Raw genomic sequence first — 13,848 nt, 5'->3', positions numbered from 1 at the left:
CACATGGACATATGATGACATAAACTACGCCCACAGTGTTACAATCAGAAAACTGTTTGAGGGTATAGTTTTTTTGATTGTTCTGACAATGAAATGATGTTAAAGTCAAAGAATGTTTGCACACCGAACACCTCCCACAAGGGATGTGGCCATGGCCTACATCTCTAATAGAACTGGGACCTGGAAGAGTAGATGGTACCAAAAATTATTTCAAATTACGGTTGCGTGAGTATGCTACCACTGGTACTAAATCTGTGAAACACTTTTCTGTTTCTAAGATGTGCCAGTGTATTTTAATAATTTTCTTAATGCCTCCAGAGAATTGTGAAAATTTCAATGTACCAACCAAATCTGGGCTACGTTTTTCTGCCTTTTTATTTAAAAGATCTTGTCTGTCCTTCCCAATGGCTCTCATTAGACTCTTATGCATTCCTGAGGATAACCTCTGTTGCTAAACCTATGAACTATATTTTTCGATTTGTCTTGAAAGTCATCAATGTCTGTGCAAAGTCTCCGTAGCCTCAAAAATTGTGAATATGGTAGATTTTCTTTCAATGACCAGTTATGAAAGCTAGTAAAATGTAAGTAATTATTCTTATCTGTTGTTTTCCTGTAGATTGTTGTTTTGAAGGAATATTAAGTTTTTTTTAACCATAATGTCTAAAAAAGAAATATCACAAGGTGCATCTGGAAGTGTAAATTCGGATCCCTGGTATTCAGCCAAAAAAAAAAAGAAAACAAACTTTCCAAATCCCCCTTCCATAAAATAAAAATGTCATCAATGTACCGTTTATACATTCTTATTTCTTTTTCATATTGATGATTTTTTTTTTAAATTTTTGTTCAAACTCCGCAACCTACAGATTGGCAATGTCGGGGGCCATGGCAGACCCCATGGCTGTCCCTTTGATTTGTTGGAAAAAGCTCCCCTCAAAACCAAAGTAGTTTTTTGTTAATGCAAAAGTGGCCATGAAGTAATTATAAAATGATTGGGGATGCGTCTATCATTAGTTCTTCTCATGAGAGTGTTTTCAATAATCAGTAGGGCCTCTAACTGTGGTATGTTGGTGTAGAGGGCCTCTATATCTAAAGTGACCATAATCAAATCATCAAGTTCACCATCAAAATTCTCTAATAACGTGATCATGTGTGAGGAGTCTGACATAGGATTCTATTAGTGGAACAAAAGGTCTTAAAAAATGATCAACAAATTTAGAAAGTGGTTCTAAAACAGATCCATTCCCTGATACGATTGGACGGCCAGGAGGGTTGTTTAACCTTTTATGGATCTTGGGTAGCATATAAATGGTTGGCACTGTGGGATGCTTAATGGTAAGAAAATTTTTCTCTTTAGATGTTATGTGCCCTGCATCATAGGCAAAATTCGCCAATTCTAATATCTCTTTCTGGAGTACAGGAGTTGGGTCCTCTTCTAATTCTACATAATATTGTCTGTCTAGATAGAGCTCTGCCATAAAGGGTACCATGCAGCAACCTCACTTTCAGTATTCTCTCTATCTCATCAGGTGGATGGACATATCCTGTGCAGCTCTCTGGATTGAGAATTGCTCCTTGCCTGTTCCCTCAGGTGTAGTTGAGCGTTGAGGTCGTGGCTGTGCTTGGCCAGTATGGGGTACACCTGGTGGTGCAAGGTCCTTTCCTTCCCTGCCTCCTGACCATGTGGCATTTTGGCAGGCTAAACCGGCTACCTAGAACTCCTGCCTCCAAAAATAAAAAAAAAGCCTCAGGTTTCCAGTTCTTTGGACACTACAGGCGCGGGCATTCTTTTGCGCCGCTTTAATCTGTCCGATCTTAGTGGACGCAGTGAATAGTATTTCTTATTTACCCCAGTATGTGTGGTCTTCATGCAGCATTTGAGTCTGGCCAGGAAGCATGTCCACTGGAAAGGAGCGATATCCCCTGTTATGACTTTTGGGTGCTTGCTGTATGCTCTCTTCCAGCAACAACGCTCTCAGGCATGGTGCCGCTTGCTGCTTTCCTATCCGGATACTTTTCTGTTCGGCAGTGGGGACCATGTCGCGGTTTTGGCAGTCTTCAGAGCTGTTTGTACCGCCATTTTGCAGGTCATACTTTGTCCTTCCCCAGAGGTGTGCAGGCGGCACTTGCAGTGCTGTTAGAGACCCGTGTGGTTGGTCAGTGAGGAATCTTGGTGTTTTTGGCAGGCTCTGCAGTGGTTTGTTTGCTGGCAGCCGCCATTTTTTTTTGCCAGCTTTGGCACTTTAAAAAACAAAACAGTGCTCTTTGAAGTTGTCTCTGCTTCAACGGTTGCACAAGGACGAGAAATGCCTTCCTGGTAATGCTCTTCATGTTGCTTGTTTTAATTTCCTGCATCTGCTTTCCTGCTTATTGTTCAGACTGGTGTTTTGATGCTTCCTTTGGTTCTCCTGGTTTGAGCTCTTTAAGACTCTTGTCAGTCTCCTTGGCTTTTGGGTGAGTCAGCTTGGGATTAATGGCCTCATTAGTTGGGTGATTGCTTCTTGATACTGGGCTTTCCACACCATAATATGTTGCACTCCAAAAAAAAAAAAGTTTTGGGGAACCTTTATTTGGTGTGACTCTATGCTGCCTTCACTCTTTGGCATGTGGTATTAGGTCCAGGGTTGTGTGCTTCACAGTTCTTTGCTGTCTTTCCCTTTCCCTGGGGATGTTAATGATTCCTGTAATTTGAGCTGACATGGTCTTTTAGAATTCTTCCTTGCAGTGTTTTACTGCTCTTGGCTGCATTTGTTTTAGAAGGTGCTTCAGCCTGTTGCTAGTTTGGACAGCTTGTTTTCCTTTTGATGGCTAGCACATTTCCCTAGGTCATTTACTACTACTACTGCTAATCATTTCTATAGTGCTACTAGATGTACGCAGCACTGTACACTTGTCCCTGCTCGACAGAGCTTACAATCTAATTAGGACAAACAGGACAAACAAGAGATAAGGGAATATTAAAGTGAGGATGATAAAATAAGGGTTCTGAACAAGTGAATAAGGGTTAGGAGTTAGGATTTATTTACTGCCTTTTTGAAGGAATTCACTCAAGGCGGTGTACAGTAAGAATAGATCAAACATCATGACAGTTATATTTTGCTATGTGCATTTATGGTTCATCTTTTTATGGATGCCTAAGTTGGTTATTTTGCTTTCTGCTGTGGCATTTGCCTGTGCAGGGTTCCTGGGTCTTCTGGCCTTCAGGGTCAGGCCCCATTGGTGTGTCACGGTCCTGTTTCTCGCCTATGGGGTTATCAGGGCATAGGTGCTGGCTTCAGATATGTTGCACGGCCTCCCGGCTATGGATTTGTTTCCTGTCTAGATGGGCTCTTAGTCTTTTGACAGACCTGCCATCTTATGTCTTTCTGTTCCCTTTCAGGGATCACTGGGGCCTCCTTTATGGCCAGCCTATGGGTTCTTTTCCAAGATTCTTTGCCTTTCTGGCTCCCGGGTGCTCGGCTAGGGGCCTGTTTCCTTAGGACACAGGTTCTGTTGCCTCGTTCTTGGCAACACTGCCCTCTAGGTTCCTTCCAGGGTTGTCCTTCGGTACGTTTCTGACCTGGCTAGTCTGCATCGCAGAGGCCGGGGGGAGGGGGCCACGCTTCCTCGCATGCATCCCCCTTGGCATGCATGCCGAAGGAGACTGGGTCTTCCACCCCTGCTGGTCGAAGCTAGCTCATTATGGGGATGTTGAACTTGTTCCGTCTCTAGATGTCAAGCGTTGTCCTGTCTGTAGCAGGCGTGCCTTGCTCCGTCTCCTTGCTGTCGAGCCTAGCTTGACCCGCGCTCCTTATCTGGAGGTCCAGATTTGCTCCATCGCTGGAGGTTGGCCTTCCTCTGCTTGGGCCTTCTCACTGAAGGTCAAGTTGTGCTCCATCGCTGGAGGTTGAGTGTGATTCTGACGATGGCAGTGACGTTTTGCGCAGTCTCTCCTCGCGCCTCGCTTCCTCTCTGGATGTCAAGCTTTGCTCTGTCTCTGCTTCGGGGCGTAGGGAATACTGCCTTCTTGGCAGGTTGTGCCCTGCTTTGGCAGTGGCACGTGGCTCCGCTTCTGGTTTTCGGGTCTGGAGCATTTGCTGGGGGTCCAGCCTTCTCACGTTCTGCTTGGTGGGGTTTGCTATGTCCTCTGGCCATTGAGCCTTGCTCGGTCTGTCTATGGCTGTGTTGTGCCTTTCTCCTTTTCAGGCTGTCAGATTTGTTCCGTCTTTGGTTATCGAGGTTCATTCCACCTTAAATGTAGGTATGGCTCTGTCTTGGACGTCTGTTTTGGCTCCTGGGGTCGAGCCACGCTCAGTCTCCAGATGTTGGTCGTAGTTCGTTGTCTTGCTCTGTTTCTGGAGTCATAAGTACATATTGCCACACTGGGACAGATCAAAGGTCCATCAAGCCCAGCATCCTGTTTCCAGCAGTGGCCAATCCAGGTCACAAATACCTGGCAAGATCCCGAGAAAGTCGGAGCCTAGGTGTTCCTGGTCATGCCTGGTTCTTTTTGGCAGGTTACACTTTGCTCCGTGTTTGGTAGTTGAGCTTTGCTGTTGGTATTTTTCCCATTTTGAATCCCGTCTCTGACTGTTGAGCTGCGCTCTGTCTTTGACAGTCGAGCCGGGCTCCTGCTTTACCTGTTGCATTTTTGGAGCAGTTTTTGACTCTCGCATCTGGCTGCATGGTCGGGTCTTGCTCCATCTCTAGTGGGTGAGCCTTACCTTCCTTTCAAAATGCCGGGTTTGAAGCCACCTCTGGCTTTTGGCTGTGGCTCAGGAGGTGGGCCTTGGTCTCCTTGTGGGAGGTCGGTCTAGGCTTCACCTCTGGTTTTGAGTCTTGTTCGGCCTATAGCTGTCGTGTCCTGTTCTGTCCCTGGCAGATTAGCCTTGTATTCTCTCCAGCAATCAAAACTTGCATATGGCTGGCCAGCGTGGCAGCGCTACCTCCTGGGATTTGCCTGGTCTCTGGCTAGCATGACCTTTGGCTCTGACTGTTGAGCCTTGCTCCATTGCTTGCTCTCGAGTCTTTTCTGGTTTCTCTCGGTAGCTGCCTGTCATGGCTGTCTCCCTTCGTGGGCTAGCGTGGTTATCTGCCACCGAATGTCAGTTTTGATCTCGCAGTTTGGATTTCTGGTGGTTACTTCTCGGGAGGTTGGGCCTTGCTTCTTCGGGCATCAGCATTCCTCGTTTGTAGCGAGGTTTCACGCCTGGTCTGGTTGTGGAGTACTCTTCCTTCCGGTGGCTCCTTTTTCATGTCTCTGGTCATCCTGCATCTGCTGGTCCTAGAGGGCGCTTCTTGTGCCTTCTTGGGATGAGTTCTCTTAGGGTCGCACCCCTCTTCCTGTCTTCGTTTTTGGAATCTGGCATTAGTGCTTACAGTTGGTGCTTGTTCTGTATCTGTGGTCCCATCCTACTTTGGGGCTGCTTTGGTACATCCCACTCATCTCTGGATTGATCTGTGGGATGCTATGGAAGGTAAAATTAGTCCTTACCTGATAATTTTCTTTCCATTAGTCCCAACAGATCAGTTCAGAGGCCCGACCTTTGTTCTTGTCTGAGACTATGAGGCATATTTTCAAAGCACTTAGCCTCCCATAGTTCCATAGAAACCTATGGAACTTAGCCTCCCAAAGTGCTTTGAAAATATGCCTCATTGTGTGTGTGTACGTATCTATGTTCTTTCTTTCAGATCCAGATTTACTTGACTGCAGAGGTTACTTCCATGTTTTGCACACATCAGTTCTGGATGGATCTGGGAGGACCAATGCGGTCCCTTGACCATATTGGTTCGCTGCTTCTTGTGAGGCCGGAGTTTGCTTTATAGCTTCATTGCCTTTTTCTGCTTTAGTATCGATCATACTAAAAGTGAGGCTGCTGCACAGTACCCTTTATGACAGAGCTCTGGCGTTCTCTCTATCTCCACCTGCTGGTAGAGGGACATAACCCACTTGTCTTGTTGGGACTAATGGAAAGAAAATTAGGTAAGGACTAATTTTACCTTCCTGTGATTTGTACTAGTTGTGCACTGTGTTTTTGTGTGTTTTTTTTGTTTTTTCTTTTTTTTCTCTGTATGATTGGTTATACATCATATAACTGCAAATGCTTGTCAGTTTTGGTAACTTTGTAGAGTACAGGCCATAGTGTTAAGTACAGCTTAGACTATGTGGCTTTATCTAAGGTCACTATTGTTTTTCACCAAGTTTACTAGTAAATGATGCTCTCTGAATCCACATGAATGCTCAGAAGCTGTTTTGTGTAGTCCTGGCCATGATTTTGCAAGTTTTAACTTGGAAGGAATGCAGGTGTAGTTGAAACTAATCGGGTTTCTCTGTGCTTTCTCTTCATCTAGATATTCCTATAACTGACAAACTGTCAAGATGGGAGATGACAGTGAGTGGCTGAAACTACCTATTGATCAGAAATGTGAACACAAGGTGAGATGTGGGAGAACAGGAATTTGCTCTTCTTGAGTTTTTATTGCTCTTCCCAGAACTTTAATATGGTTCCTGAGGAGAAAGTGTTTTTCTCTCTTTTGCATTTGACTTTTATCTTGGATATCTGCCCTGTGTCCTCCTCTTCCCCCCCCCCCCCTCAAAGTACACCCATGATGACTTGCTGCTGTTCTAATCAAACCTTTCAATGGACCATTTTGCTTGGTAATAAAGTAACTATAGCACTGTCTGAAACACATTTGTCTATTAAAATATGGTTATATATGACAGCTTCTAGAGTCAGTATGTGCAGTGGTGGTCTATAAACTTTTTTTAATTTAATTATGAATGTGACTATTATAAAAATGTTTTAACTACCGTTAGTTGTAAATCTTAGAATGGAAATATCATTGGGCAAGAGGCCTGGGGTTTAAAATACCTTGCATAGTGTCCTTTGCAGGATTTGATGAACAAATACTTGTTCCATAGCGTCCCACAGATCAATCCAGAGACGAGTGGGTTATGTCCCCCTACCAGCAGGTGGAGATAGAGAGAACTTCAGAGTCTTCGTATATGTAGACCTGTGCAGCCAGCTTAATCTCAGTATTCTCTCTATCTCAGCAGGTGGATGGACATTATCCTGTGCAGCCAGCTTAATCTCAGTATTCTCTCTATCTCAGCAGGTGGATGGACATTATCCTGTGCAGCCAGCTTAATCTCAGTATTCTCTCTATCTCAGCAGGTGGATGGACATTATCCTGTGCAGCTCTCTAGATTGAGATTTGCTCCTAGCCTGTTCCCTCAGGATTAGTTGAGCTAGGGGTCGTGGCCAGGTTGAGCCAGTAAGGAGTACACCTGGTGGTGCTAGGTCCCTCCCCTACCCCTTTTCGGTTGCCAGGCATTTTATTCTTTCCGTTGGAGTGGTTCGTCAGTTTTAAACAGCGGAACTTGGCTTTGCGTGGTCATCATCACGGGGGTGTTTTATTTTGGGCGCTGGCAGGGGAGCATTGTTTTTAGGGCTCTGTTGGTATGCCATACTGAGCTGCGGGATTTCGCCGTCGCGGGTGCCATTTTGTGCTAGGGCTTAATATTTAGAGCTATCAGTTTCTCGGTTATTATTTAGGTAGCGTGCTTATGAAGGTGCGAGGGTGTGGGGCGGTAGCATCTTTGCCGGCCTGACTTTTCTCATCGGCTGTGTCTGTCTAAGGGAGGGGAACTTTTAGAGTTTTTCGAGGGCTAATCCTCGTTTCCCTCTCGGGAGATACAGCGGGATTAGATGCCTTGTGGCGCTAGTAGCTTACCTGATGTTCGTTGCTTTTGGGCAGTATGTGTAGCCGCAAGGGAACGTTGTTCGTGGGCCTTCTTGTCTAGGGGAAGGTTAATTTGACTGTAGGTGTTTGCCTGCTCTAGGCTTTTTTTTGCCTTCTTTCGGCTGCATATGTTTTGCAGGGAGTGAGGACTTAATTCCCTCAAATTTTCTCTGTGGCTGGCTTGTTAGCGTTGCTAGCATGTTTCCTTTCTTGTGCATATTTAGTGCCTTTCTGGTACAGGCTCTTGGTGTTTCTAGCCCAGGCTACTGTTTTTAGCATGACTGGTGGGTAATTAAGTCTAATCCCACGGGGGGGAGGACAGGGGTTTAGCTGCAGCTAGCCTCTTCTCTCAGAGTTCTCCTGCTGGCTATGGTGTTCATGCTGCCATGAGCACACATGTTGACTCAGCTCTCTTTATTGTTCCTGCTTCTTAGTTACATGTGGATTGGTATACTTTTTGGATGTTATGACAGTCTGCTCCTTTTCCAGGCACGGAGCCCTGCTGGGTCTCTTCGACTTTCAGGGTGCTTTTGGTGTGGGATTGTTCAGGCTACAGGCGTTGTGCTCTGTGTTATTTCAGATTTCTTTCCACCAATTCTTGGCAATATCTAGTATAGTTAGCATCTGGTATAGTTAGCCATCTGTCCACGGATGTGGCTTCCAAATCATGTTTGGCATCCTGCCTTTTGGAGTTAATTTTGGTACTGGAGCAGATCTAGGGCAGTTGGGTTTAGACCTGAGGGACTTCCGAGGTTCGGCGTGTGCCAGGGGATGATGGTTTCTCCTCTTGGTGGGGTGCAGGAAATCCACTCTTGGTTTCCATATCCTTCGACAAGCCACCTGACTGCTGTTTAAATGAGCTCTGTTTTTTTACTTCAGGTCAACCTATGCCTGCTGTATCTAGGACCCCTGTTTGGTCTCAGGAGCAGTGAACTAAGATTAGCTCAGCTCAAATGTGTCTTCACACAGTTACAACCTGGACTTTATTACAGTTTTTCTTGGCGTCTACATGCAAGCTCTGACATGGTCAAGCAGTCTTGCCTCCTTGCCAGCGTTTCTTCCTTTGGGAGAAGTGGCGTCTGTTTCCAGTTGCAATTGGGAAATGTGAAGTTATTTCCTTTGTTTGGTAGTTGCATCCAGGGAGCTTCTTCCTGTTGGGATGTAGAGGCTCGGGTGTTTATGGTTCAGCCTTTCACAATGGGAAACAGGCAGGGTGTAATAGTTCTGTCTGGTGGGGAGAATTGATATCCTCCATGGACCTCAAGGAGTTTGTTTCATAGTCCCAGGGTTCCTGGCAGCAAGGGGTGTTAGCGACTTATGGCCCTGTCATTCAGCCTTTCCTTCTTGCCGACGATTTTTTTTCACAGTCATGGTGGTAGTGGCAGTTTTCCTTCGTGAGATGAATGGCAGGTTCTTCCACACCTCGGGGCTTGCTGATTTATGGCTCTCTCTCTCTAACAAGAGACTCTACAGTATTCAGTCATGTTTCCTTCTTGTTTTTCAGTCTTTAGATAGTCAGTTGTTTCTTTCCCTAATTTTGCCTGTCGGGACTGTTGTTCCATGCAGTCTTGGGAAATCTTTTCTTTTCGTTTCTCAACATCAGATGCCAGCTCAAGTCAGGTATTACTTTTCTTACCAGGTCCAGGACATGGGTGCAAGGTTTTTTTTCTTTCTTGGACTTTCCCCATGGGCCTCGGCCTGTATCAGATTACTTCAGGGATTCCTTTTCTACTTGGGCCCCCATCTCTGTGGTTCCCTTCAGCCAACTTGGTCTCCAGGGGGGATTTCGGCTGATATTTCAGTTTTTTCTCGCTGGAGTTTGTATCTGCAGCTTGTATGCTGCGAGGGTGTGCCCTAGCTGGTGGTCACAGTTTTGGATCCCTAGGGGGGTTCTCGTTTTCTCAAACCCGTGAATTCCTCCTGTTTGCTCTGAGGGGTCTGCAGGGTACTTTCCTTCTGGTAGGGATTCGAGTGGCCCTTGGTAGGCAACTGTTAGCTCTATCCCTCTTCTGAGTATCCTCGGGAGCACCATTCTTGCCAGTCTGTGCTTCGACTTAGTCCAGGGTCTTTTCGGGTCTGTGCCCTTTGAGGGCTAGTTTGCCTCAGATCTTCCTTTATTCCCTGGCTTTCGGGCGGGAGTTATAGCCAGGCACAGGCGAATATTGCCTTTTCTATTTCAGGCGTCTTTTTCCTGGCACTTTTGGCAGTCATCCTTTCTCTGTAAGGGACACAGTGCTTTCCTGCTTAGCACATCTTTTTGAGATACAGCGGAATTTTCGCCTCTTGGCTGTAGATTTTTTTTCTCTGCTTTTCTGCAAGAGAAGTGGATTGGAGCTAGGTCTGGGGTTTGACTCTCCTTTAGCTGGGTTTTTTCCTCCGTTTGATGTTAAAGACCAGCTTCCGCTTTGTTCCTGGGCTGGCGAGAGTTGTGGCTTACTCTACTACTACTACTAAACATTTCTATAGCGCTACTAGACTTAGGCAGCGCTGTACAAATTAACATGAAAAGACAATCCTGCTCAACAGAGCTTAAAATCTAAATTGGACAGACGAACAGGCAGCTAGGGGTGGGGAAATTGCAGTGGTAGGGGTGATAAGTGAGGGTGTTGAGTAAGAGAGTCAGGTTAGGAGTCGAAAGCAGTAGCAAAGAGGTGGGCTTTAAGCCTAGACTTGAAGACAGCCAGAGAGTGAGCCTGACGTACTGGCTCAGGGAGTCTATTCCAGGCATAGGAAGCTGGGAGTTAGCAGTGGGGGAGAAGGGGGACAACAGGAGCCTTTTCCCCACGAACGGAGTTCACGGGGAGGAGTGTAGGGAGAGATGAGAGCGGAAAGGTACTGAGGAGCTGCGGAGTGGATGCATTTGTAGGTCAAAAGGAGAAGTTTGAACTGTATGCGGAAGCGGATAGGGAGCCAGTGAAGCGACTTGAGGAGAGGGTTAACGTGAGTATAGCGACTCTGGCGGAATATAAGACGCACAGCAGAGTTTTGGACAGATTGAAGAGGAGATAGATGGCTGAGTGGGAGACCAGCGAGAAGCAAATTGCAGTAGTCTAGGCGAGAGGTGATAAGGGTGTGGGTAAGGGTTTTGGTAGCGTCCTCGGAGAGGAAAGGGCGAATTTTGTTAATATTATAGAGAAAGAAACAACAGGTTTTGGCAATCTGCTGAATATGAGCAGAGAAGGCGAGAGCGGAGTCAAAGATGACTCCAAGGTTGCGCGCAGACGGGACAGGGAGGATGAGAGTGTTATCTACCGTAATAGAGAACGGGGGGAGAGGAGAGGCAGGTTTAGGGGGAAAGAGGAGAAGCTCAGTTTTGTTCATGTTTAGTTTCAGGTGGCAGCGAGACATCCAGGCAGCGATGTCAGACAGGCAGGCCGGTACTTTGGTCTGGATTTCAGCTGAGATATCCGGTGCGGAGAGGTAGATCTGGGTATCATCAGTGTAAAGGTGGTATTGAAAGCCATGGGATGAGATCAGAGCACCAAGGGAAGAGGTATAGATGGAGAAGAGGAGAGGTCCTAGGACAGATCCTTGGGGTACACCGACTGTTAGCGGGATAGATGCTATCCCGTACGGCAGCATTTTGCTCCCTATGGTCTGAGGATTACAGCTCCGTGATGCTTATCTCCCTCTTGGCGGGAGTTCTTTCTTTACGTTGGCTATTGCTATGTCTCGGTTGCCTAGGAGGGCAGTCTTTGTGGCTCAGGGTCCTGCTGAGGACTGAGAGTGTCTCTTGAGGCATGGGGATTTCTCTTATTGTAGTTTTTTTGTCCCTCTGGGACAGGGGAGTGCAGCATCAGGGCTGCATTTCCACTAGTGGTGCTCTTTCCTGTTAGCCTTCTGGCAGCACCTTTTTCTGTAACTTTTCCCAAGGGTCTATGTATTTTGCTGGTTGAGCGCAGCTCTATTGCCGTATGCAGCGCGGCTCTGCTGTATATGGAACACGGCTCCATTGCTGGAGGTTGAGCGCAATTCCTTCGATGCATGTGAGTTCGGGAACTTCGCTGTGTTTTGGTTGCAATGCCTTCGATGCATGTTGTATGCTGTTCCATTGCTCCATGTTGGGCACAGCTTTGTTATTCCATGCAGTTCTGCCGTTCCAGGTTGGGCGCAGTTCCTTCACTGCATTCTGGGCGCAGTTTCACGGTTCCAGGTCCGCTTTAGCTCCATTGTTGGGGGTTGCGGCTGGGAGATATGTATTCTTTTTGGCGTGGGGGGGGGGGGCTTTCTTCCCTTTCTTGCTCCGTTTCGCCTTTCTTCAGGTTTTTTTTTTTAGGAACCTGGTTCTTTTTACAAGTTCTGGGGCATATCTTTCAATCCAACCTCCGTCTTGCTGGTTGGGCTATGTTTTCCAGCCTTTGACTATTGGGGGATCCCTCCCTGCACGTGGGACTGCTTTTGTACATCTCACTCGTCTCTGGATTGATCTGTGGGACGCTATGGAAGGAAAAATTAGTTATTATCTGATAATTTTCTTTCCATTAGTCCCAACAGATCAATCCAGAGGCCCGCCCTGTACTGTTGTTTGTTTGCATAATTTTCCTTGTTATCAGGGGACATGGCTCTTACGGTTGGTTGTGTTCTCAGGGACCACTGGGAGCTAACGGTAAACTGCAGAGGATGGGGTACTTTCCTGATTGCAATTCCCACTTACATGGTTTTCCTCCCACTGTTGCGGTAGAGAAAGAGCCTGCAAAGGTTCTTTCGAGGCAGGAGTGGAATTTAATATTGGATTATTTTTCTTCTTCAGCTGCTTTGGTATCGACAATACTGAGATTAAGCTGGCTTCACAGGTCTACATATACGAAGACTCTGAACTTCTCTCTATCTCCACCTGCTGGTAGGGGGACATAACCCACTCGTCTCTGGATTGATCTGTTGGGATTAATGGAAAGAAAATTATCAGGTAATAACTAATTTTTCCTTCATAACCAGAATATTTTCAATTTTTTTAGTGTCACTAGTGACAGTTTTCTTGCTGTTGACAGCCTTTGGTTCCTGGAATAATAAATTCTTTATTCCTAGCTATGGAAAGCAAGATTAAATGGTTATGAGGAAGCTTTGAAGCTCTTCAACAAGATACCTGATGACAAGAGCCCAGAGTGGTCCAAGTATCTTGGACTGATCAAGAAGTTCGTAACAGACTCCAATGCTGTAGCTCAGCTGAAGGGGCTAGAAGCAGCCCTTGCCTATGTTGAAAGAGCTCATGTAGCAGGAAAGTAAGTGGCACTTTAAATCCATATCCATATTCCCTTTCGGAAAAGCTTTCATTATAATACCTGTAGAGTAACCTGGAACCTTTCATACTTGAAATACCTTGGAGGTTTTTTATTTTATACAAAGAGAAGAAAGGTCTTCTGATGCAGTAGATGCTCTGCAAGGTCAAGGATGTTGCTCAAGACCAGAGTGCCTTGGACCTGGGGCTGCATGCAGGGCTTGGGTTTTTGTAAAGTACCGTATTTTTCGGACTATAAGACGCACTTTTTTCCCCCAAAATTTGGGATGAAAATGAGGGGTGCGTCTTATAGTCCGAAGGTAGCAAGTTTTGGATCGCCCTCCCCTACTTACGTGACGCGATGTTCCCTGGTGGTCTAGTGACGTCGGGGCAGAAAAGACGCACCGGAGCACCTAGGTTTTAGAGGAGGGAAAAAGGAAAAATTATTTTTTCCTATTTCCCTCCTCTAAAACCTAGGTGCGTCTTATGGTCCGGTGCGTCTTATAGTCCGAAAAATACGGTATATTCATTGTCCTTACAGACCAGCCTAGACACATGGGTATACACTCTTTCCTGCCAGCACATGAAGAGTGAGAACTACTGGTCTCATGTTCTCAACCTATAAAAGGTCCTTTGTAGCCTACGACCGGCCAACATTTCTCAGTCTCTAGCAGATGGTTGGTGAGCTCCTTTACAATCCAGATCAGGTCTGGCAAGATAGGTGGAGCCTTTTTATTCTTTTTGAAAATCTTTTTATTGGCAAGTGAAACGCAACCTATTAGTGAATAAGGTGCACAACACTTTTTTTTTGGGGGGGGGGGGGGGGGGGAGCAAAAATAAGGGAACAAGTGTCTAAAGAGAAGGGTTGGGGGTCAGCTGGGCTAGTCCACAGAGCCTGGGGTGCTCAGCTCTGT

The 13,848-nt window shown here is 46.2% G+C and overlaps 1 protein-coding gene across 3 annotated transcripts in view; it reads left to right on the top strand.

The window, feature by feature from the left end:
- Positions 1 to 13,848, top strand: part of CKAP5 (cytoskeleton associated protein 5) — a 421,631-nt gene that overhangs the window by 34,231 nt on the left and 373,552 nt on the right. For all 3 annotated transcript variants that reach the window (XM_030200874.1, XM_030200876.1, XM_030200875.1), the window contains exons 2-3: positions 6,328 to 6,412; positions 12,745 to 12,938. In XM_030200874.1, coding sequence (XP_030056734.1) covers positions 6,356 to 6,412; positions 12,745 to 12,938 — 251 coding nt within the window. In that variant the 5' untranslated portion in view covers positions 6,328 to 6,355. The remainder of the gene's footprint in view (positions 1 to 6,327; positions 6,413 to 12,744; positions 12,939 to 13,848) is intronic.

Source organism: Microcaecilia unicolor, chromosome 4 (assembly GCF_901765095.1).
Source record: "Microcaecilia unicolor chromosome 4, aMicUni1.1, whole genome shotgun sequence".
In the NCBI taxonomy this organism is placed as follows: Eukaryota; Metazoa; Chordata; class Amphibia; order Gymnophiona; family Siphonopidae; genus Microcaecilia; species Microcaecilia unicolor.
This window is presented reverse-complemented; position numbering and strand designations above follow the sequence as displayed.